Raw genomic sequence first — 23,972 nt, 5'->3', positions numbered from 1 at the left:
CTGAAAAAGAAAGATAAGTAATTTTGATTGGCTGTAGAATTCAAATTCTTAAATGAACTAAATCCTGTGCTAAATTAGCAATAACACAAGTTGAAGTAGAGATATCGTTACCTAAACAAAGCTATGGCCATATTTGGGTCTATGGCATTTTTTATGTGTCTGTCCAGGTGAGTCACAATACAGAAAATTAAGGTGTTGTCTTGGACAAGGTCAGATAAGTTCAGATTGAAATTGATTTAATTATTCATAAAGCCTCAAATTAGCAGAGCAAAAAGGCTCACAAAACAAATTATGGACATTATAAAATAAGAGATAATTAAGTTAAACTTTCACATATATTTGATTTGTTTAGTTTCTTTGCATGTCTTTGAATTAAAGGAACAGTCTTACGCTATGCCCATACATTCTTGTGTGTATCTCAACTTACTCAGGAATCATAAATATTCTTCAGCACAATATTTACAACTTTGCAATCTGCTAATACAACCAGTTACAACGCTGAAAACATATCAGTTGTGCTGTTAGAAGCAACACATGATAACATTTTTGTTTATCAGAGTATTTTTCTTGAAGGGCACCTACACTATCCTGATCACCACTGTAGTTTATTTACTCTGTGGCACCAAGAAAATGGATCTCACTCAAAGAGATATTTCTAATTGTTGAAGAATATGTTACTGTCATTTACTACTCACCTGTTGAAGATATAACTTTTCAATAATTTTAAAAAGTTATTACACATTGTGTAGTAACATCATGTGATGCCGTACGCATGACATCAAAGTGTTTTACAGTTATGACGTCACAATGCTAATACCTCTGTCACAATAGTGTTAGACCTTGCTTGACCTACAGAAAGCTGAGTGTCACCACAATCGTTGAATTCTTAGAAAAGTACTTTGCTCGATACTATATTGCTAATAAAATACGAAACTATGTCTTTCGATCATTAGATACCAAACCCTTCACTTCTTTCATAAATATTGTATTACACTGGACATAGTGAAGTCTTCTCTTACTGTAACAAACTAAACATCTGGATTCCAGAGCTGGGAAGGTCCATTGTTTCTCTAAACAAGATCCTGCCCTTTTGAAGATTTTAACCCACCTGCCAATAAATTTCATACCCAAAATGATAAAATACTTAGCAAATACTAATTATTGATTTCTACACCCTACACTCTATCAAACATGCCTAAAGTGTCCTGAACTTTATCCTAAGATCTTAGTTGTCATTCAACTAATCTTGTCTAACTGAATCCCAGTAAGTGAGTGGATAGTTGACTGGTGGAGTGGTGCAGTGTTACATTTTTTAGCCACATCGGCAACATTTCAGTGATATCATGAATAGTGGCAGGGTGGTTGTGAGTGACTGAGTGCAGCTAAGACCAGCCTGCCAATGTATCACTATGGTATCATACCTTTAGGGCAAGTCTTGCAAGACGTATCTGACGCTCCTTTGTAGTTTCCTGCTGTGCAGTCTTGGCATGATGTCTTGGCAGTATCAGGTTCAGTCCCCTCTGCGCAGCTCTACAACATCACAGGCAGATGGAAATGTGAAGTTATGTTTCATTATACTTACAGTTAAAATGTGAACCTCTTCTGAACTCTAATATATATGAAAGCTCAATAATGATTTTTTTTTATCAGACTGGAAAAGTGGAAAATGATTAAACATAACTAAATGTTCAAAGGGTTTCCATCCCTATTAACCACTCAATCTTAATAGGCGGATCTAGAGGGGCGTGCCGTGGTACACATCCCCAATTTTTTCCTGAAGTGCCCTGAACCCCACCATTATTTCTAACTGTGTGGCACTACCTCTTCCTCCAAAAACTGTAATCGCCCCTGGTGTTAAATTTATCATTGTTCACAAAGCTAACATACTTTATACAGTCATCCCTCGCCATAACGTGGGTCTTGGGGTCCATGGATGATCCCCCGCGTTATAGTACCTATTACATAATGTGGAACAAAGGCCAAGTAAAATCATATATTGCAAGGACATAACAAAACTGCTATTTCGTGAATTGTGTCCAGTCAAAAATATATCTTATCGCTGAAGGTGAAAATAAACAAACTTTGAAAATGAAAATATATATATATATACGGGAAACTTGCAATAAAAAATCACTAGACATGATAACTTGATTGTTGTACCAGTTATACTACCTGTTATCAAAGACGTATATTCACGTGATTATACGTCTTTGTTGTTATTCAACTAAGCCGGAAATAGCGATCAGCTGTGCACAGATGTTTTGGTCCAATGTACTGGTGATTCAGGTAAAAACGATCCGATAATATTACATCAAAGAACTTCTATTCCTACATCAGAATGTTTTACATATTAAGCTGCTATTGTAACAGATTATTTTACATTGCTATCTGTAGTATATAATGTGAGTTTTCTGCAAACATATTTAACATGACAATGAACACAGGCCGTTACCTGTTGGTAGGAGACAGTTTGACAAGTCACCGCTGACTTTCCGCGATACTTGTAACTTTGATTTAAAAAAAAACCCAAAATTTTGCCCATTTAATTGTTGAAACTGACTTCAATGAGTCAATAATGGGTCTTGGAGTCCACTGATTACGTGACTGTAATCTGTTGGTGACTGCTAAGAATAATGTAAAACTGGTACTATCGGGGTAGGCGCAAAAAACGGACCCTCACAAATGAGGTAAGCGGAAGTTGTACGTGTATGGAATGAGGTAATGTTCTCACGGTGTTTCCATTGTTTCTGTCAACAGTTTTAATAAATAAAATTGGGATTGAATTTAATCAAATAAAATGAGGTTTCTGACACCATACATCCTGGGATGACTGTGTCTTACCACACCAAAGCGCGGTGTGTTGCATCACAGTAAACATTGTAAGTACTCGTCGTAACTCAACTGATAGCATGTCTTGTCTTTCATAAGTTACTGCTACGATGTTGGTACGATTATTATTGAGAAAACCCTGCATGTTTTAAGCATGTGAAACACAATGGATATGTAAGATAAACACTATCCGTTGCCATCCACACTGAATTTCACTAGTTTACGTAAGAGCGCAGCAGCGGATTTGTTGATGATTTCGTGAAGGGATGTGATTGCAGTACGGCCTTTTTATGGGAGCCACGGATTACCCCACGGTTTAACCGAATCCACGGTATCGTGAAGCGCGTTATTGCAAGGGATGACTGTATGTTGTCAAAACTGAGTATCATTCTTGAAATATATACAATACGAAATCAAGCAATGAAGCTGATTTATCCTCACCTGTGGTGGTCCAGTGACTGTTGGGCAGATACTTCCAGTTGGACAGGTCTTGCAGGTAGCATCCCCTTCCAGGGCGTACTCCCCTGATGGACAGACACCAGTGATGGCACCACCACTGCAAGTCTTGCCGGCAGGACATGGTGTACAGGCCGCTGCTCCAGCACCACTTATTTCTCCAGAAGCACAGTTCTGGCAGTCTGTGGATGTTGTGGCTCCTGTTGTACCCCTGTATGTACCTTCTCCGCAGGCCACCTTGTAGTCAGTGGTCCCAGTACAGCTGGAAGAGACAGGCATACGTGTAATAGCATGAATATCATATAGTGTATAGAGTGAGTGAATGAGTTTGGTTTTACGCCGCTTTTAGCAATATTCCAGTGATATCACGGTGGGGGACACCAGAAAATGGGCCTCACATGTAGTGTATAGAAACACATCATGTGGGAATGAGTGAGTTTGGTTTTACACCACTTGTAACAATATTCCGGCAATTGTAGGGGACACCAGAAATGTGGGAAATCGACTTTTGCCTCTGGCTTGGTGAGTGAACGCTTTAATCATGGGCTACCTACCACCACCGCAGAACACATCATGAAGAACATCATGTGGAATTCTTAGTCAAACCAGGCTGGAGAAATCAGGGACCCGTTTCACAAAGCTCTTGTAAGCCTAAGATCTTCTAAGTTTTCCCGTAGCTTTCATACTTCCTATGTTACAGTATAGGAAGTACAAATGCTACCTGAAAAGTTACATGATCACTGGCTTACAATTGCTTTGTGAAATGGGTCCAGTCCAGTATTTGTTGTCTTTACTCAGGTATGTGAGAGATACATGATGGTGGTTTGTACGTTAATAATTCTGGACATCAGGAAATTAAAATTTTACATATGAAGATGACAAAACGTTTTTTTGTGCACCACAGTTTTGTATTTTCTATGTCTATACATCAATACTATAATTAGCTGCTGTAATAATTACTGTTGCTGCTTCAGCGGAAGGACATATATGTCCTTGTGGCATCCAGGGGATTAAGTATCTCAAACAGGCAATGAGAAACAAAAATACTAGTGACTTTTGAAAGAGTCTTGGAATAAGCAAAATGTTTTATTTGTTTCAAATATAATTAGCTCAATTGAGGCCTAAACGAAAAAAAGCAACAAGTTCAAAACTAATAAGTGTTCAGTGTGTATTCAGGGGAAACAATTCTTGTCTAGACGTAAACAAGCCCTATACTAATGTATCTAATAACTTGTCAGTGTCACTTCACATTGTCTCTAATTCATAGAATATACAGCAGGTTGACAATGACAAAATGTCAAGTATAAGCAGACAAATCACGCACGACATGAACCCTTACTAACTGAAAAACACAAAAGATATTTTGATGATAACCACAGAGACAGAACAGGAAAATGTCTCTCTCTTGAGAGAAGTTAAATAATGGAATAACTGAGCTTCTGCTGACAGCTTTTATTTTTTGCAGGCACATGGTCTGAAATTCTGAGAAAGTTCTTGTACATGTATCTCAAACATTTTCAGACACAGGCAGCATATCCAGGTATCTGCAGATCACAACAACACGAGAGCCCTGATTGAATAGACTTTGTGTATTTAGGGCTCAGCAATAACAGACAGACTACAATAAACAAACTCAATGCTGGGTTTACGACATATATGCAAAGAAAAACATCAAGGACTATAGCCTTTGCATGGCCTAGCTATGAACACATCAAACTGTGATTCTGCCAAATGGGAAGGGCTAAATACCCTCACATAATATTCTCTTAATAATCTCTTCTTGGTTATGTGCGTGTCCACATTTCACTTTCAATGCGTGAGTAGATGAGATGAACAAGATTTTCTGTTGGACAATATGGTTGACATTGTGTTACCTGGATGACTCGTCACCAAACAACTCCGAGATCGGGGAGGTCTACTGCTACAGAAAGGAAACCTTAGATTGTAATGGAGAAAGCAATGTTGATCGAAGTGAACTGGCCATTGATCACTTGTTCGTGCTATGACTAGGGTCTATTCACTGTACATCTATACACCATCAGATAGTGTATGTTATGGAGTGTAAGTACATACACTTTCACTGTTGACATCTTGTATCAGGCAGTGGCTTTGGTTGATAGGAAGTATTTTCTTGAACATGATAGTATATACTCTTTGCTTTTCAGTTGAAAAAAGTTCTTATCAAAGTTTACAAGCTATTACTTCTAAGAAAAGTGTTCAATCAATACGATATGAAAAGAAGAGAAAAAAACACTTGATCCTTTCACATTACTGGTATGAACATTTCATACGACTCAAAACAAGTTACAATGCCTAATATTTCTATTACTGGAATAAATCTTTTGTACTACTTGAAACGACATTAAAAAAAGCCTCATTAGGAGATAGACCTAGTGTGTTTGAAAATCAGAGACATGCAGTACTGAATTGATGGCAACTAAACTTCAATTGGAACCAAACGTGAATATATTTTAAAAATAATAAATGTTTTATCAGCATTTCCATCATGTCTGTTGTGTCATGTTGGTGGTCAAGCTGAAGTAGCAAGGCACTCTTGTATATACATGCACAGTGAAGCACAGTGAAATCAGACTTATTTTCAATCCAAAAATTTCGAATTGCATATGTGGAAAATTCCAAAGTCCGCATCAAAATCCATGGAGTTGTTGTTATTATCCGCCATCACAATAAAACGTGGTTGAAGAGCAGTGAAATGGCCTAAAATCAGATGAGCGGCAACCCAGAATTGATGCCATCTGATTTTTTCAAAATCCAGTATTTTCTTGAGACATTGTAGAATTATTCATATTATGATAGTAAATCTTTCGTACAACTCGTAATAAGTCAAAGAAAGCCTAATCCCCTTAGATTACTGGTGTAAATCTTTCATACAACTCAAAACAACTTCATTAATATCTAATTCTTTTCTATTACAGTATTTAATTTATCTTTCCTTGCAGATAGATTAGCGACATTGAAGAATGAGACAGTGTTCTTAACTCCTCTGGGAAGTACATTTTTAACTGGGCATTAATCCATTCAAAGGACATTTACATTAGTCATGCAGGGTTAACAATCAATACATAAAAGAATATAACTTTACCTGAAAGGGAAAAGAAAAATTCTTTTTAATCACCAAATTAAAAGTTTAACAGGATCCTGACATGCTCATAAAGAAATCTGATTCTCAATGACCCACTGACACAAAAAATGTGACATTCATGATTTAACTGGTTGACAAAATGTCCTGAAACCCATGGGCAAACATTCAGAATAAAAGTAGACAGAACACAACAATAAGACGGTCTAATCCCATTTTCTGATCCTATGTGTACATAATGTTGTTAGGATCACAACATTACATTAAGGATCAAACAATGTCGTCACATCCAGGGCCCCATTTCCAAAGCGTTTGTAGCGCTAAGGTGATCATAACTCCCATACTTTCACATAGATTTACGACAGTCATAGTGCTACGATCATTTTGTGAAATTTTCTAGTGAGTCAGGGATTAGTTTGACGCTTCTTAGAGTGGTATATCAGTTAATACCATGACATGCCAGCTGTACTAAGAGAGAAAACCAGAAGTGATGTAGATCGTGGCAGTGTGCGTGTGTGAATGCATGCATACATGCGTACGTGCATCCATCTGTCGGTTTGTATCTGTCTGTCTGTCTGTCTGTCTGTCTGTCTGGTGGGTGAGACTGGTTTACAGATTCATTCAGACATTATTTCAGTTGTGCCAAATCTACATGGGAAGAAAGCCAGTGGCACTGAGAGATGTCACTTGATGTAACTGAAGACCAGTAGCCCCATCAGTCAGGGACCATTACATCTTTGTTCAATCATAATTAACCTAGTTTCAGAATTTCAGTTTACTTGAAACCATGCTCCAAACAATACAGAAGTCTTGATCTGCTAGTTCCATATGTACACCAGCTTATCATCCATATATGACTGTTCCCTATTGTTGATATATTTAACCGAACAGTTCAGTAAGGGCTGCAACAAAAACTGAAGGCTAATTTAGCTCTCAAATAGTCATAAAGAAGAGAAAGGTAAATCAAAAGCCCCACTAAGTACCAGCAATAAAGCTTAACCTCGACAGTTACAGGTAAATATCGTGTATACATCCACCCTCATTACTTGCATCCAGGTAATCACTGACAAAACGACCTGTTTTTTAACAACAGGTGGCGCCAGCAGACAACATGGCAAAGTGCCAAGTTGTACCGGAGAGGATCAGGTGACCAAAGACAGTGAGAAATGCACACCCATATAATTCCTGTAAGAATGTTCACAGCCGAGATAATTACAGGTAGACAGTACTTCAGTCTGACAATCTGATCAATGACGTCATGTATTGCACAACAAGATCGACAGATACTTTTTCTTTGTGCTTATGTCTTATTCAATTCAATAAAGTTCGTCTTTGACATGAACCACTTTGGTGAAACCAAAAAGTTCAAGCTTGTTGCTGACAAACAAATAATTACTATCAGATAGACTTTGGATTCAACCCATAGGACCCTTGAAGGCATAAGGCAGGCAAATCTATGCAAAGAATTGCGTATATTAGATGCCTACCACACACACCAGACAGTAAATGTTAATTTACTGAACAGACAAACAGTTCTGAAAAGTAGTTAATGAACTCTCAAAGTTTTCATATAACAACGGTTACTCTATCATAGACAAGCGATTTACTGTTGCCATATTTAACTTCGTGAAGACAATCTATTACTCTCAAGAAAACTCTTATTTAACTTCTTAAGTGTACAGTGCCTTGTTTGAATACAATACCTCATGCATATCAGGCAATTAATATTACAATGTCGCAACGCTCAACAAATCAATACAGTCTTATCATGGAACTTGAATTATTGAGGGTCAAATAGTGTTGAGGACAATTAAATCTACCAGGAAGTAATCTCTACCTGATTACACAGGTGTTAATCACAGAACAATGCACTAGGGACAATACAAAGACACCTCCCAACAGAGTCCTAATGTAATGTTTGTAATCTGACAAACATGGACACCAACAAAGACACATATTTTATGCATGCAAAGTGAAGCAATGCTTGACTAGTGGTGACATTGTCAACTTACCTACAGTGAGTGATTGAGTTTAGTTTTACACAACTTTCAGCAATAGGCCTACCATACAAACAGTGAACAAATCATCAAAACTGAACTCGTATACACCAAAACAGAACAAAAATCATCAGAAACTGCCACAATATCCTCTAAAATGAAACAAAACCCTGCAACGGAAAACTACTTGTTTGAAATGGAAACAAAACTTGCGTATCAGCTACAACAGTGCTCAAAAACGGTTGCCAAGAACACAAAACGGATGTCACAGCATCCAAAAACGGCACTGATAGCATTCGGAAATGGCAGACATATCATCAAAGATGGCAGCGAGGGGAGACGAACAGGCTGTAGTCAATAATGTTTTTTTGTCACCATGAGTCTAATCTAGAATATATGACATCTGGATGTAGCACATCAACCCCATACTGTATTAAGCTTCAAACCTATGTTCATAGTTCTCAGTGTCAGGCTTGCAATTCTGCACAATTTGGTGCTTGGTGGCCGTTTTTGTGCGCTGTTGTAGCTGATACACAAGTTTTGTTTCCATTTGAAATGATTAGTTTTCCGTTACAAGGGGTTTGTTTCGGTTTTAGAGGATGTTGTGGCAGTTTCTGGTGATTTTCATTCTGTTTTGATGTATATGAGTTCAGTTTTGATGATTTGTTCACTGTTTGTATGGTAAGCCTGAGCAATATGCCAGCAGCAGATACCACACATGGGTTCAACACAAAGTGCTGATGTGAGAAATTGAACCTGAATCTTCAGCATGACAGATGAACACTTTGACCACAAGGCTACCACACCATCCCCTAACCTAACCATAGGCTTGGGTTGTGAAATTTCTTTATTCTTTATTATAATTATTTTACTTGCTTACTCTGTGTTAGATATATATTTATGCTTCTGAAGATAGCCAGCACTTGGAATTCATAGCATTTCTAATCATTAGGTTAACTAAACAAAGTGAAATGTTTCTCAGGCATCGGCGCATCAATTTTATTTGTGTGCGTAACAATTTTTTATTGCCATTTAACAAAGTAAATTTTGATTTGGCCATATCCCAATCATCCATTTGCCTACTATAAGAATGATTGTCTGTGAGTATGAGTGTAACTGAATCTACAAATCATTAACACATGCTATACTTTCCAACCTGTATTTTTAAGAGAAAAAAAAAAAAAAAATGTGTTCCTCCCTCGTTACCTTTTTGTCTATGAAGATTTTCTAAAAAAGTCCTGCCACATTTGGTAAAATGTCACATTGGAAAAAAAGGTGCCCAAGAAACATTTAATATTTTTTTCATGCAGCCTTATTCATGGAACTCTCTGATTGTCCAGTCACCAGTTGCCCAGGTCCTTATTGTCCAGTCATCAGATAACCACTTTCTGATTGTCCAGTCATCAGTTGTCAAGTTTCTGATTATCCAGTCATCAGATGGCCAGTTTCTGATTGTCCAGTCACCAGTTGTCCAGTTGCTGATTGTCCAGCTACCAGTTGTTGGTTGTCCAGCTACCAGTTGTCTAGTTTCTAGTTGTCCAGCTACCAGTTCTCCAGTTTCTGGTTGTCCAGCTACCAGTTCTGCAGTTGCTGGTTGTCCAGCTACCAGTTCTCCAGTAGCTGGTTGTCCAGCTACCAGTTTTCCAGTTTCTGGTTGTCCAGCTACCAGTTCTCCAGTTTCTGGTTGTCCAGCTACCAGTTCTCCAGTTGCTGGTTGTCCAGCTACCAGTTCTCCAGTTTCTGGTTGTCCAGCTACCAGTTGTCCAGTAGCTGGTTGTCCAGTTTCTGGTTGTCCAGCTACCAGTTCTCCAGTTGCTGGTTGTCCAGCTACCAGTTGTCCAGTTTCTGGTTGTCCAGCTACCAGTTCTCCAGTTGCTGGTTGTATGGTTTTGGTCATCACCATTAACCATTTGTCCAGTTTCTGATTATCTAATCACCAGATTGTACAATTTCTTGTTGCCCAGTTTCTTATAGTCCAGTAACCAGTAAGTTGTCCATTTGTCCAATCACAGTAAGTTGTTCAGTTTCTGATTATCCAGTCAGCAGTAAGTTGTCCAGTTTCTGGTCATCCAGTCACCAATAAGATGTCTAGTTTCTGGTTGTCGAGTAACCAGTTTTGTCAGCTGTTTTGTTTGTCACCAGTTCATTGGTAACCCAATATTATTCATTCGGTTACATGTGCTATTCATGTTGTTTATTGAAGTTTAATAGTTGAATACATCCAGTCATTTTACAAAAAAAAAATATCATGTAAAATTGTGTACACATTTTGCACATGTCACACAGATATGACCTATTAACAGGAATTCGTGTCCCTTGTCTGGTTAGTTGGTTAGTTCCTACACACAATCAGCTCCACTGGGCCTTCACAACAATGAGCTGATAAAAGGCAGACATTTGTAGTACATCACATATGAATCTGTTTCATGTGTTTGCCAACTTTCTTTACTCTGTGGACCAATTTTCTGTAATATGTTTTCTTGACACTAACAGTCAGTTAAAAACAGTATGTTTGGTAGCGTTATACGTGGTGAATCTTACCTCAAAATGCTCATTCTTCCATGTATACTTTAGCTATATCATTCATAATATATATGGCAATCAGGCAACTTTGCATGATAAAGACATTTGAATGTATGTCTGCATTTTCTTGGGCTTCATTTGTATAGCATGTGATAATATGTACTAATATTTTTATAAAGATAAATAAAAGCACTCTTTAATTTTCCGCAAAAGGTGACTATCCTTGTCAGAGGCAACTAACAGGATTGGGCTGTCAGGCCCTTTGACATGGTTGACACGTCATCGGTTCCCAGTTGTGCAGATCAGTGATCATGCTGTTGATCACTGGATTGCTTGGTCCAGACTCAGTTATTTACAGACCACCGCCATATAGTTGGAATATGGCTGAGTGCAGCGTAAAACTAAACTCACTCACTCATTCAGTGTTATCAATGTGATAAACCAATTTGAAACTGTTGGCATCCTGATATGATGCTACCAATATCAGAGATCATTCTGAGGTATGGGTAAACAAGAAGACAAACGGCTCGAATCACTTGGCACTACATTCACATATGTTATTCACTCATGAAGCAGACACTGACAATACATGATTATTCTTTAATGAGCTCAGTGAAGTGTGTCAGTAATCATGGTGATTCCCATTAAGCTCTGTGTCATATGTCACTGCATGGATGGTCAGTATGATCTACCGTCTATCAGTCTATATTCCTAGGTGCTAAAACCATAATAACTGCCCACTGTTGCAATCTTCAGTAGTATTAGACACAAATCATGTAATACATAAGTCGGTTATGTCACATGTATGAACAGGTTACAAGTGTTCTATATGGATCAGGTTTATTTTCTCCTAAAAACATCATAGGTATGTCTCCCTTGATCTGTGTCAAAGAAAGAGGCAGTGGATTAAATCCCAATCACACTAATCTATAATCTCAAAAGTACATTTACAGGAGTATGTAAATTGTAGGGCATGATTCCATTATCAGTAGTGTGAGCCCTGAGGCTTTTAATTTGTGTGCAAGTTCCCAAAACAGCTTTTTGAAATGTCTGAAAGAATTCTGCAATTTGGAAATTCAGGTTCAGTTATCACATAATTTGTTATGAAATATATCATGAATGTGGTAATCAGATTGTTGTCTAATTTTCCATTTTCCACCTACATGAGCTACTGGTTATATAGCAATAATCAAATATTTGCTATGCTACACCAGTCTGTTTCCACAGGTAGAAGTGTTGAGTATCAGCCAAATGGGGGTGACTGGGACAAAACCAAAACCTAGGATGATCTGGGGTTCAACCAACCACCACCAAATCCATGCACCTAAGGGACAAAACTCCATGCAGCATCCTACATGGTTTTAAACATCTGGGCCACCCGTAGTCCCCATTAAGATGCACCCTGTATACGGACTATAGCATAGAGGAGAAAGATGGAACTTATCATGTTTATATGTTGTTATTTATATCATATTAATTTCCCGCACCATGTTCATAGAAGTATGCAGCACCAACTTAACATTTTGTATCACAAGTATGTTTGAAGAAACAAGAATGTCAGCTGAAAGCATATTTAAAGGCATCATAATGTGTGATCTGATGGACAGTGTGATAATGTCATGACGACACAGATTGTTTACCATGCAGTTCACCACCAGATGTGATTGTAATCCACTAATCAACAGCAGATGTCATGTTTTAAGTACACTTACTTTTTCCTCTATACAGATCCATTCTTATTTAATGTGTTTTAGCACTGTCCTGCATCTAGCAACCTTTGTCAACCTTTCATATCACATACTGTGTTTTTAACACGCCTGTCCTGCCTTTTTGATGCATTGTTCAACATACAAAGTGATCTCTAGATCAATGCAAGATCAATGCATGATGATATTTTAGACATGATAAACATGCTTTAGGCACGACGGTGTAAAATAATTCCACACTTTCATTCAGATACTGACAATTCAGATTATGGCAATACTGTCAAGCAATCGACAGTTCAGGTATCAGTACAAAGACACATTGCAACACATCCATAAACTAAATCAGTTTCACCATTTCAGTTCTCTCAATGATGTATTGATTGTTGCATTGCCTACCCTGTCCATCTGTCACCATAACACAGACTGCTTCCTTGAAGTCTGTATCAGTGACAGATATATGCATACCAAACAAATGCAAATATATCACTCCATCTATGTATACATTTGGCATGAGGAGAATAGATTTTTTTAAATATTCAGGCAGAAACATCTGCATCAAAGGCATATAATATACAACTTTGATCTGTCAACCATATGGTCACTGGCACCAAACACCCTCAGTTTTCACTTATGTAGGTACACAGGATTGTGTGTGTGCATGTGTGTATGCATGCATGAGAGATTAAGTGAGTGGGTGGGATTTACATGGTGCTATCGAAGAGTGGTCTGACATTTCTCAAAGCTGGGGTAAGTGAGTGAGTTTAGTGTTATGCTGTAGTATTTCAGCAATATACTGTCGGGGACATCAGGACTGGGTTTCACACATTGTACCCATGAGGGAACTGAACCCAGATCTTCAGCCTGACGAACAAACACATTAACCACTAGCCTGACCTAAGAGGTACCAAATTATTTTTTCTGCACCTTACATAGTTACAATACATCACAATATCAGCCTGTACAGAAACATTTTGTATTGTAAATCCTTTTGTATTTTTACTATTGTTTTTTTTTCAGGAACACATTTTATTATAGACATGATGGCCTACCTCTTTTTCGGGTGTAAAATAACCCATGTCAAGTAAAAATCCAGTCAGGCCACTAAATCTCCATAATCACAGGCCTGACTGGCTTGTGATTTTTCATAAGGTCATTGTGTAAATATATCACTGACTCCAACTTGTCAAATTATAACACACTTTAATTTAAAAAATGCAAGACTATGGCTTGATAAAAATGTTCATCACATCAGCAGCTTGATGAAACCTGTGTTTACGTTCAAATTTCAGGCTAGGGTAATTTAATAATTTTAAACTGTTTTGCACACTGCTCCCATTCGCCAGAATACCTCATGGTTTGGTCCCATGCTGTGGGCATGACCATCTTGTGTGTCAAGTCACACAATGTTTCTCTCTAATCCACTTGTGACTTCAATCCAAGGAGTCGTGGTGTACTTATTAAAAATTACCTTCTACCACTCCTCTCACGCGATAATTACATCTCATCAATCATTACTGTCACAAAATCAATCACTCACAACTCGTGTGTTTGAAAACAAACTTGTAAAACAAGGAAACAGTTGACGAAGCACTGCATGATACAATGATCACAATCACACTGATGATTACACGATTGTTTAACAAGAAGGTCAACCAGTTTTATGTCTTCTAAAACGATTATGTCTAATTAGTAAATATTGACGTACAAGACATGCAACTATTTCATGCTGCAAAGGAAACATTATTTATCTGCAGGAATACAAATAAAATATGGCTTTCAAGGAAAACAAGCACAAAGAAGTGAGGCTTATAAAAAATATTTCATTTCTAAGGACTCATTCTCATCTCTCTCTCACTGAACAAGAAAGGCATAACAACAATTATTCTGAATTAGTACTGATTGTGTTTGCAGTATTTGCTGGTTCAGTTAATAAAACATCAGTCTATATCATGCCTGCTCTTACTCAGAGGATAAAGCATTTGGACAGTTTTACCAACATAAACATTGCAGTGCTTTGGGCTTTTGTGGGAGTTTATCAGACATCCTTGAAAATGTGACTTTGGGCAAATTTTACTATTCTTTGAGTCATTACAGAAATATTTCCTACAACAATCCAAACAAAATACTACATAAATATACATGTAACCTATGTTTACATAAACATGTAGCAAGAGAATGTACAAACTTTTCCGAACATAATTCCTTCTTTGTTGAAGGTTGCACTCATTCCATATACAGACCCATGCAAAAAGTACTCAGACACTTGGCGTAATTCTATAGACATACATGTTATTTCAGTGAAGAATAAATGATTTTCATGAAGTGACTTTAAGATGAATCTATATAAAATCTGAAAGACAAATTTGAAATCATCTCTGCTCAGTACACATAATTTCAGTTGAATTTTCCGACCACTATTTAACTAATGACATCTCATTTATCAACTTACGTTTGGTTCCACAATGCACAATCTCATTGGCCGCCATAGCAAAGGGTTCATGGTACGGTACATGTCTTGATCCATTTGATAAATAAGCAATGGAAAATGAAACAGAAATTGTGTGATGGTAGGTAAGATGATTACTCACAAAGGTGCAAAATTTAACTGAGATGTTATGAAGATTAAATTCAAGAAAATTATTTAAGCAAATTATTTAAGCTACACTAAATTAACATCTAAATCTATGTAAATTACATCAAGTGTCCAAATACCTTTTGCACTTTTATTTGTGTGCATAATAATTTTTTATTACCATTTGAAAAAAATAATTTTGACCTTGCTCCATCCCGATCATACATTTGCCCACTATTTATAAGAATGAGTGTCCATAATAACAAGCATGACTGAATCTACAACTCATTAACACATGCTAAACTTCTAAAACTGAGAGAAAAAAAATAAAAATGTGTTCCTCCATTGTCACTTTTTTTTCTTTCATAAAATTTAAAAAGTCTTACCACCTTCATCACTTTCGAAAAAAGTGTGCATGAGAAACATTTAATATGTTTTATGAGGCCTTATAAATTAAGTCACTGGGAATGACCTGACTTAATGAAATCCTGCTTTATAAACATGAATAATAACATTTTTTCCAACAAACATATAGTTGTTGATACTCAGAATCAGTCTCTCTATACTCTTTTCCTGGCTGACAGTCCACTTACACAGTATCGTCTTAGAAATCACTTAGTATCACCGATCACTTACATACCTGTAAACTCGAACACTGCATGTATGAAAGGCTTTTTTCAGTGAATGTGCTCTGCCCAGCATGACAGCATCAAATCCACATTTTTCACTTATTTAGCATATCCACCAGTTAGAACCCTAACAGCTTCTTTATTGACTTCAACATTCCAACACAGTAAATGTAAAATACAGTTGAACTGGAGTCACAATTCTCATAACTGTATTCAGTGATCTAACTTCAAAGATACTGGCCACAATGCCCATAGAATTTATTCACAACTTAAGCATATTTACCTTATGTTGCCTCTTCATAAATATGTCATATCACTTACCAACATAATTCAATTTCAAGACGCCACACACTAGTACACAGGCCTAGACAACATTACTTCCTCTTTAAGTATTTACTGTTGTTAGTAGTTGTAGTGTTGGTATCAGGACACAAGATGTACTGCAGGTGAGGTGAAATCAGGTTTAACACCATAGTTAAGAATGTTTTGCTCACATGACAATGTGCATACATGTGTATGTGTGGCTGCTTGTACTAGCCTACACTTATGCTGTTTTTTTAGCACAAGCTCACTGAGATACCATGCCACAGTTAAGAATGAATACCCCACCCAGACATATCATACTGACTCCGAGTCAACCAAACCTTGTTGTACCCATAAATGCCAAGCACCAGGCCAGAACCAACAAGTACCACACTGTCTTTTGGTATGACACATGCGGGATTGAACCTGCAACCTTCTGCTCTCTGGGTCGACACTCGAACTACTACACCATGAAGGCAGTCTGTAGTGTAGATATTGGGGCCTTATCCCAGATCATTATTCGAGTCCATATTATGAGAAGCAGATGGAGGTGGGAACCAGGACTCCATTGTGTTTTCAATGTATGACAACAAGGGCAGTAGATCTATACTTACTAGTGTCCCGTGGGGCATGTCAGGCATTGTCCATTCTCCAGGTACTGACCAGCAGCACAGGTAGTCTCACACGTCACTCCGGTGCAGTTGCACTGACCAGCAGCGCAATCTGGGGACAAAAACACAAAATGAAATGCCTTCACAGATGAAAAGTACTGGAACAGAGTGAGTGAGTGAGTGAGTGAGTGAGTGAGTGAGTGAGTGAGTGAGTGAGTGAGTGAGTGAGTGAGTGAGAGAGAGTTTTAGGCCACCCCTGGCAATTCTCCAGCTATATGGCACTGGACTTTAGTGAGTGTAACATAAATTATACATTATACTGTCTTGTTGGGTGTGACAACAAACAAGCACTCAGGTTTTTATGCCCATTGTCTGAAAAGCTTTTTTAATTTGGTTCATTGTTTTACTCCGTTTTACAGCATAAGCACTGACCTACACAGTAGGAATACGATCACACGTGTCAACTACGTCAGCAAGTCTGACAACATAACCCTGTTAATCGCATCTTATGACAAGCATGGATTACTGAAATCAATTATATTTCTAACCTGGATCTTCACAGGTGAGCACAGCAAAAACACGCAAAATATAACTGACTCACAACAGTGGTAGTGCTACAATGACAACTCACCAAGCTTTCTGACAACGAAGGTATGCTCTACTACATGATCATTAATATCAAAAAAAAGGAACGTAATGTTTACCATTTCCTGCATTTACAAACAGTTACAGTTACAGCATTGGAATACTTTCTTCACAACTGCCAAACATGCATATGCTCTACTATTCTATTGCCTGCATGGTAGGCAAGTCAGCTGATAATTGTTCTCAATTATAAATACCCAAATTAATCTAAAACCATGCTAAAAATTATGCCGAGAATATATTCACATTTTGTTCCGTTACCATGCCAATATGAACATACATGTGAGTATGGTTTTATGCCACTTTTAGCAACAGTCCAGCAATGACCTTAGAGGGGACACCAAAAATAAACCTCTGAAATATACTGGACAAAATAAGTTAGGGATATTGGTATTTTCATAAATGATATTTTATCAGTATGCTAATAAATAAATACATCATTATTCATAATTTCAAAATTTACAAATATCCCTAACTATTTTTGTCCAGTATATAACACTGTGTTCATACTTTTCTTCCTTATCATACTTATCATGATTATACAGTATTAAAAGAAAATGAATAAGAACTTATTGCTTCTTTACAATATTACAGTTGGTTGGCCCTGTGATTTTCAGCGCCTATATTAGAAAGTTTAACAGGGTTGATTTACACCACCATGTTTGAAGTCCTACATTAGTGAATATTATGAGTACAGTTTTAAGCCCTGCTTCAGTGATATACCACAGGCAGCCAGGGTTTACTTGGTAATAACACTTCAGTATACACCCCACATCTGAGGGTACTCTGCAATAAATTACAGCACGTGTACCTACTGACGCAATTACGCTAAATAAAAATCCCAATCTGATAAGTCCTATGTTCACTGTAAAGAGGAAAATGTATTTTATATTTCTTACAGTTATTAAGCTCAGTTTTAAGCTGTGTAAGAATAACTTTCTTATCAGTAAGTCTATATACTTTTGAAATTGTTTAATCATGCCAAGGTATACATTTTTATACTTTATAAACATGAAATATTCTCTGTCTCTATTTCTGTCACTGGGTTGATACAAAATGTTAAACATTAAAGATTGCTTCTAATAAATCAATCGTGCTTCTAACGTTAGGGTTGATGTTGGAGAGTGTAACTATTGATTACTGATTAAATGTATTATTTGAATATATTTTTAAAGCGTTTGACAAACATTCAATAATCCATCTGGAGAAGAGAGCTTTAAATGTCACTGTTATAGGAACTGATCTTCAAGAGGTTTAATGTCAACTTCAAAATTATTGCTGTTATATGGTGGCAAGCATACACATACCACTCTAAGAGTTATGCAAATTTTCAAGGGTAAGTGCACTGAGATATAGCAGTCTCACGGGTACGGCCCATGAAGATCCAGGTTAGAACTGATCTTCAGTAACCCATGCTTGTTGTAAGAGCCAACTAACAAGATCAAGTGGCCAGGCTTGCTGACATGTCATCATATGCAAACTGCATTGATCAATGCTCAAGCTGTTGATCACTGGATTGTCTGCTCCAGATTATTTACAGACATCCACCACATTGCTGAAATATAGTTGAGTGAGGAATAAAACTAAACTCACTCACTCACTGTATGCCGACGCCAAACTGGCCAGTCCTTGTTTTCACCATGACTGCCATCCACTTGGCAAGGCAATAACAAATACCATGTTTTAAATCTTTTCTAATGACATACTGGCATATCGAACCACAAACTTCCGCTCCTACACATGCTCTGTTCATAGATGATACAGGCAGCAAAGTGATCATGTAATACCCTCACTAACACAGTTCAAAAAAGAAAATTATGAAAAGCGTACATGAGAATGCCATTAGCATCATGTCCTTCTCTTCAGTATCAACAATCACAATCAATAAATGACCATTTTATTGGTTCATAGAACTCTGCCAGCCAGTGACTGGAATAACTTGAAATACAATATAATTTGCACAGTTTGAAACAGGATAGCTGTTAGTCCACCCCCAGCAACATTCCAGCTGGTATCATGATAGCCTGTAAATTATCTAATCCTGTTCCAGTAGCCACAATGTGACATACGTCTTGCCACACCTAAGTGTCATGAGAGTATATAACAAAATATATTTCATTTCTAATATTTCATGATGGAAGAAGCACTAACTTTGTTGAGTAACATGAAACAAGTATGGCCTTGCAGTGCCATACTGTAGAAATAAACTGAGACAATAATTATATTATAAAGCCAAAAGCAGCACTAATGGGCGAGAGTCCCACTCGAAATGTATTATATTTATTAGGATTATTTTAAGGTTTCAGGGCTAGGGTTAAGTTTTTTTTAGCAAAATCGCCTGTTCTTAGGCATAGAATCTTAAACAAATATGGGGTTACTGGCAAAAATCTTTCCAAATAATGTAAATTTCACATATTTCTTTACACATGTTGAAAAAGATGAGATATATCTCAGCAAATATGTACCACTGACTTCAAATATTTTTTTGCATTACATGTTATATGAGATATACATTTATATTCCACTTAATGTTACCATGAATAACATAAAATGTTGGATTTATTTGTAAAGAATACAGTCTATAGAGAATTTTTTTATCTAAGTACGTTATATCAGAGACCATAAAATAGATATCGTTACATGGTTTACGGTAACATTTAATCACTTAGAGCCGTGTATTAATAATTTATTGTGATTGTTATGTATTCCGAACCTTTTAAAACATTTACTCATAAACACGCGACTGATACTCTGTTAGACACTGTTGAACATTTAATAACAAAAAGTTTAACACAAACGCTGGTCTATTCCGATAGTCTGTTGTTGCATACACACTTCATATACAGCGTGGAGCATAACACAAACTATAAATCACACAACTGAAAAAAACGTCTAAATTTTAAAACATAAAAGAAGAAAGTGTTATTGTGTATCACATTCACAATAATAACACTTTTTGTAATATACCTACCTATCACCAGCCACAAAATACATATCCTGAGAAACTGCGTCGAAAAGCGGTTTGTTTTCATCACCCCTTCAAATTTAATTCGCGTTCTTTTCACAGAAAACATCTTCATCAAGCGTACCAGCGCTTGTACGCCGTCAGAACATATTCATATAACATTCACCAGACAAATGGCGAATGTTCCCGGGTTTGACTACTCTCTCGAAATTTGTTACGAAACGACCCGCTCGTGTAATCCCTTCTTGCCTACAGTACTGACAAGTAAGTTGGAGGTCTCCTATTTTCGCGTGCACGGACCCCCCAACAATATCATGGCCGCCAGGTCAGAGTGTGCTAGCGCATGTCTGAGCGTCACGTTGCTACGCAACGGTCAAGTTCTATCTCGGGGGGGTGAGCACATCAGCGTGTAGTGATCATGTATTGTTTACCGCCGTCAGCGGTAATGGTGGCGATATGAAGCCTCTTTACTCTTGAACAAAACCTACAAAAGGATTGCGCATATTGTTTCCTGACAAAACTCAGTCATGATTTATTTACCCCAAGTTACGGTTTCGTTTTTCGAACAACTGAAATCCACCCTTTTCCCGCACCACCGTGGGCATACGCTAGATCTACGCACCTTAGTACATTGGCAGTCAGCTTACAATCGATATCACTACGACTGTCCCTGAACCTTAAACGTGATCTGTAGGCTGTACGCGGATGTTGTATAAGATGTTAAAAATACCTGTTGAACACGTAACGTCTTCATACAGTTATATCAGCATTGTATTAAGTGTACCTACGGTTTGAAATAATAAATATCAGTGTTCTACCAGACACGAGGCTGTGGTAGATGTGTGAGGGAGGGAGCCCAGTTTACTGCCGCTTTGAACAGTACTTCGGTTGTAACAGGCTGTCAGCTCAACGTGGACGGAAAGCTGGTAGCTATGCAGATCTTTTCTGACCATAAAACGATTAAACCTACAGGGGCATAGCTACCTATATATAAGGCCCTGGCTTACACATGATTAATGCTAAAGAGGTTGGTCAAGCCATCAATAATATCTAAATATAAAGGGTAGCAACCTGTCGGGTTTACATTTTCAAAAGGCATCTGAGAAATTGTATAGGTGAAGGAAAACCACATTCTATGAATAGTGAACATTTTTATTTATTTTTATTTACTGAGTGCGATGTTTGGTTGCAGGTACTAACACCGTTATCAAGCGAATTGTCTGTGTAGATACTAACATTGCAATAAAGAAGTTGACTATCCACAGAGCTTGGTTTTCCTTTCCCTATCGGGCTTAGTCGAAAACAGTTGGCTTGCCTGACTCACATGGAGCTGAGAAACCCCTATCTGGGATTCAAACCCACGATCAAAAGACCCTGGTACGAATGATTATAAGGGACGCAGCTGTACAAATATCAGTGGTGCTTTAGACAACAGTGACACGTTTTCTCATGCTTTATACAGATTTTAGATCATTGTCAGACAAGCTCTAACCTTTACCAGTACATCCTGTTCAGGTAAGGGCTGCGGATTTAGGCCTAAGCTTGATTAATATTGAGCACTATGCGAGGATCTACCTGAACACGCGAACCATGATAAGGGGACTTCAGTTTGTTACGGGGTTACTTCCCTTTGATACTAGGATCCGACTCCAGTTTTGTTTTGGTTCTCTAGAAGGCCAGTGTGTTAGTCTTGTGCCCGTGAGTCTTACCAAGTGTGTATGTTACCAGGGATAATCTGCAGCTATTCTCCCTGATGTTACATGGTTGACACATGTCATCTTGGATATCTGTTTCCCACGTAAAACGGATCATCATGTTATGAGATTTTGGTTTAACGCCACATGAAACAAGACGATTTTGTGGAGGACATGACTACTTAACACATTGTAGCCCTTTGTACCCACATTGAACACATTGGTGTGCCGAGCGGACACTTTAACCATTAGGCTACCACTACACCCCGTACATCGAAGATATTGTTAACCATTAAAAACATTCGTTATGTTTAATGTTTCTAAAATAAGAATAAGTCATGCCACGATTACCACCTTGTTGAAATTCATACATACGGGTGACAAATCTGGAGATGTAACACAAATAGGTGAAATACAAACAGTGAATTCTAAGACCTACTGAAGGTTTTCATAGGTGTAACGAAGCGACCCGTGAAGGTCCGGGTTAGAATTGATCTTCAGTAACCCATGCTTGTCGTAAATGGCGACTAACGGGATCGTCTGGTCAGACTCACTGACTTGGTTGACACATTTCATCGTATCCCCATTGCGTAGATCGATGCTTATGCTGTTGATCATTGGATAGTCTGGCCCAGACAGATCGTCGCCATGAATGCGGCGTCAACCAACCAACCAATAGGTGAATTAATGTGACGCTAAGTGAGGCATTGTGCAGGCTACCGGATGGCGTCGAGATGACTATAAGGTATACTATTTAGTCGCGTCTGTGATTGGCATCCAGTTACTGAACGACCATACCTGTTTCTATTCCACAGACACGAATTACATCTGAAAAGGCAATACTAACACCCTAGTCCTTAATAGTTCTTACAATGCCCCCTAAATAACAATGGTCGTGTTATCTATTCCACATTCCCACAATTCCCTGAGCTGACACTGTATATGAGTTTTGTGTTGTGTCTTTTCATCCCGGACGCCATCACCAGTCCAGCTGCATATAGCGGCGCTTTGTAAATAATAGCTTCTATGCCTGACAGTCCCTTCACACAATCGAGCACAGTATGGGCTTATCCGGGGAGGAGGAGGTATTTCCCAGAACTTTCATGATATATCTGCACACCCTTCTCTTCGCCTTGGACCCACATCCCTTGTGGCGTTCCACAATCATTAACTAACTTGAAAGCAGTTTAGAAAAAAATCACTCACTCACTCCCGCGTACCAGATACAGCTGACCGAACCGAGGGGGTTCGGATTCTAGACGTTTTCTGATCAGGATTTCAATCAGTATTTGCGGCTCCACATGCATGCATCACCTCCTGCCAGTTATGTACGATAGAGGGTTCGAATCCTGGTTCACACCAAATACTTTTCTGGGTGTATCAGCACTCTATCCATGCTTTGGCATTTTAACGAAATGTCTATGACCTACATCGAGCTGTGGTGTGGCTTGACCCGTCAAAGTTAAACCTAGCTCTCACATTATTGGGAACATTTATTTCTGACGATGGTAATTTCGTCTAAATCTGTCTCTGAAAGACACCAAACTACATTTACCTGCGCTTATATTCAACTGGCTATGTCAATGAGACATATTCATCCTCCATATGGTCGGTGAATTATAGGTCACGTTGGATCACTGCATACATATAAATAAAAAATCACGCTAAATGGGGGAATATGATTATTTTCTGTCGTTACAATGAAGTAATTAGGGTTGTACGGATGAAATACAATTAACTCTCAGTAAATCTGTCCTGCTTGAGGCGGTGGACTTACCCACATTCGTCAAATGCTTGCAAATATTCACGTTAACTATAGAGTCATCTGGTCTGTTCAAGCCTACAAATTGTGAAACATACCCCGCTGCTTTGAAATCAATGACAAAAGAATTTTTGTTTATTCGTTAAAACATCAGATTAGTTTTTTCTTTGCCTCTATGAT

General features: G+C 37.9%; 1 protein-coding gene across 1 annotated transcript in view; it reads right to left on the bottom strand.

The window, feature by feature from the left end:
• The window catches only part of LOC137278257 (uncharacterized), a 133,490-nt gene extending 113,039 nt beyond the window's left edge, over positions 1-20,451 (bottom strand). Inside the window, exons 1-4 of the mRNA XM_067810481.1 lie at positions 20,343-20,451; positions 16,730-16,838; positions 3,271-3,547; positions 1,422-1,530 (exon numbers count right to left, since the gene is read on the bottom strand). Coding sequence (XP_067666582.1) covers positions 1,422-1,530; positions 3,271-3,547; positions 16,730-16,838; positions 20,343-20,451 — 604 coding nt within the window. The remainder of the gene's footprint in view (positions 1-1,421; positions 1,531-3,270; positions 3,548-16,729; positions 16,839-20,342) is intronic.
• Between the last annotated feature and the right edge of the window lie 3,521 nt (positions 20,452-23,972).

This window comes from Haliotis asinina, chromosome 3, assembly GCF_037392515.1.
Source record: "Haliotis asinina isolate JCU_RB_2024 chromosome 3, JCU_Hal_asi_v2, whole genome shotgun sequence".
NCBI classification, from domain to species: domain Eukaryota; kingdom Metazoa; phylum Mollusca; class Gastropoda; order Lepetellida; family Haliotidae; genus Haliotis; species Haliotis asinina.
Note: the sequence above shows the minus strand (reverse complement) of the source record. Positions and strands in the feature narration are given on the sequence as shown.